General features: G+C 43.6%; 1 protein-coding gene across 1 annotated transcript; it reads left to right on the forward strand.

The window, feature by feature from the left end:
- Window positions 1-262: 262 nt before the first annotated feature.
- Window positions 263-1,460, forward strand: LOC120021780 (Sjoegren syndrome nuclear autoantigen 1-like). Its single transcript, XM_038965628.1, has 3 exons — window positions 263-365; window positions 501-700; window positions 1,193-1,460. The coding sequence occupies exons 1-3, from the start codon at window positions 323-325 to the stop codon at window positions 1,283-1,285; spliced, it is 336 nt and encodes a 111-aa protein (XP_038821556.1). The 5' UTR covers window positions 263-322; the 3' UTR covers window positions 1,286-1,460.
- The last annotated feature ends 559 nt before the right edge of the window (window positions 1,461-2,019 follow it).

The following is a 2,019-nucleotide window of genomic DNA, read 5'->3' on the forward strand; positions in this document are numbered from 1 at the left end:
AGCTGGTTAGATGGAGTGTTGGTGCGAATAGAGCCTCTCTTAAACTGGGAAGGAGATCTTAGTCAGTAGCTGTGGTTTGAATTAGACGTGGGATTGATTTAATGTATGATTGTCTCTCTGTCACACACACACGTCCTTCATCCATCATAGGCTGGAATGGGCTGATTCAGTAGGAAGGGCCTGCTGAGTGAGTGGGACCTCAGCTTAGACCTCCGCCTCCCTTTTACATTGTGCACAACAAGTCTGACATGTATTTAGGAGGATAGGCTATAGGTCTCTTGGTTGTTTTCTCTTTGAAATACCCAGATTTTCTACAATTTTCATGATGTTCGGACTAGGAATGCAGGCCCAGGCTATATTTGATGGTAAGCATTCATAATTATAAATAATTGATCTAGGCTACAGCTCAAACACTAAAAACCGAGAAGTTGTTTCCATGAGTACCTTGGTTGTTTCCACATTCCACCTCTTAACAGCCAGTGTTGTTTCTTTTACCTCAGGTATCGAGGAGCTGTGTTCTAAGAGGGATGAGCTGAACCGTCAGATCCAGCAGGAGGAGGAGGAGAAGGGTCGTCTGCAGCACGACATCCGTGTCCTCACCGAGAAACTAAGCCGCGTCAACGAGAGCCTGGCCCGACGACTCTCCGTCCGCGCTGACTTTGACCACACCATCGGCGAGACCGAGGGTGCCTTTATGAAGGTCAGGACCAGCCAGGGTTTAAGGTTTCTATTTTTCATGAGAAAAAAAAGTATGTTTTTCAGTGTTATTTTAGTCTCACAAAACCATGAAAGAATATTATGTGAACTTTACAGTACATATCAATTTGACTGCAAAAGGACCTGTAAATGTACTGGGTAAGATAACATTCTCCATGTCTTCTGTTCTCAAAGAACACTGGATGGAATTATTTGCAGCAATTCCAGACAGCAAACATCCCACGTGTTATCTTAATATCCAACTCCCTTGGTGTTACTAAGAGCATAATAGCAGAGCAAACAAACGCCCGTAAGTGTTGTTAATTAAAAACCACTGAGTGCTCAGTCAGACTCTTCAAATCAAATTGTTACACAGCAGATTGTCTGATTTAAGTGGTTGTCTAGCTGTATCCTGATCCCACTTGACTCAGTCTATGGTATTTCATACAGTAAATGCAATGAATCTTATGTTGATTCATGTCTTACTCTTTCTAAGATTCTGGAGAGCTGTCAAACACTGCTGAGTGTAATAAAGAAGGAAGCAGGAAATCTCGGCAAAGCCACTGAACCCGGAAGGAAAGACCACTGACGTCCAGACTACCGCCCCTAAACCTTACCTCTCACCCAGACACCAGCATTTCCCCTCACCCTTGTAACTGTGCACTGTTTGTACACTGAACAAAAATATAAATGCAACATGCGACCATTTCAAAGATTTTACTGAGTTACAGTTCATATAAGGAAATCAGTCAATTTAAATAAATTCATTAGGCCCTAATCTATGGACTGGGAATACAGATATGCATCTGTTGGTCACAGATATCTTTTTTTTTTTAAAGGTAGGGGCGTGGATCAGAAAACCAATCAGTATCTGGTGTGACCATCATTTGCTTCATGCAGCGTGACACATCTCCTTCGCATAGAGTTGATCAGGCTGTTGATTGTGGAATGTTGTCACACTCCTCTTCAATGGCTGTGCGAAGTTGCTGGATATTGGCGGGAACTGGAACACAATGTCGTACACGTCGATCCAGAGCATCCCAAACATGCTCAATGGGTGACATGTCTGGTAACTATGCAGGGCATAGAAGAAGTGGGACATTTTCATCTTCCAGGAATTGTGTACAGATCCTTGTGACATGGGGCCGTGCATTATCATGCTGAAACATGAGGGGATGGCGGTGGATGAATGGCACGACAATGGGCCTCAGGATCTCGTCACGGTTTCTGTGCATTCAAATTGACAACAATGAAATGCAATTGTGTTTGTTGTCCGTAGCTTATACCTGCCCATACCATAACCCCACCGCCACCATGAATCAC

Source organism: Salvelinus namaycush, chromosome 26 (assembly GCF_016432855.1).
Source record: "Salvelinus namaycush isolate Seneca chromosome 26, SaNama_1.0, whole genome shotgun sequence".
NCBI lineage: Eukaryota > Metazoa > Chordata > Actinopteri > Salmoniformes > Salmonidae > Salvelinus > Salvelinus namaycush.

Bases quoted from the DNA above. Each gene is read 5' to 3' on its own strand.
- LOC120021780 (XM_038965628.1), top strand. From the start codon at position 323: ATGATGTTCGGACTAGGAATGCAGGCCCAGGCTATATTTGATG. The intron at 366-500 runs GTAAGCATTCAT...CTTTTACCTCAG, and splicing joins GGCCCAGGCTATATTTGATG to GTATCGAGGAGCTGTGTTCT. The intron at 701-1,192 runs GTCAGGACCAGC...ACTCTTTCTAAG, and splicing joins CCGAGGGTGCCTTTATGAAG to ATTCTGGAGAGCTGTCAAAC.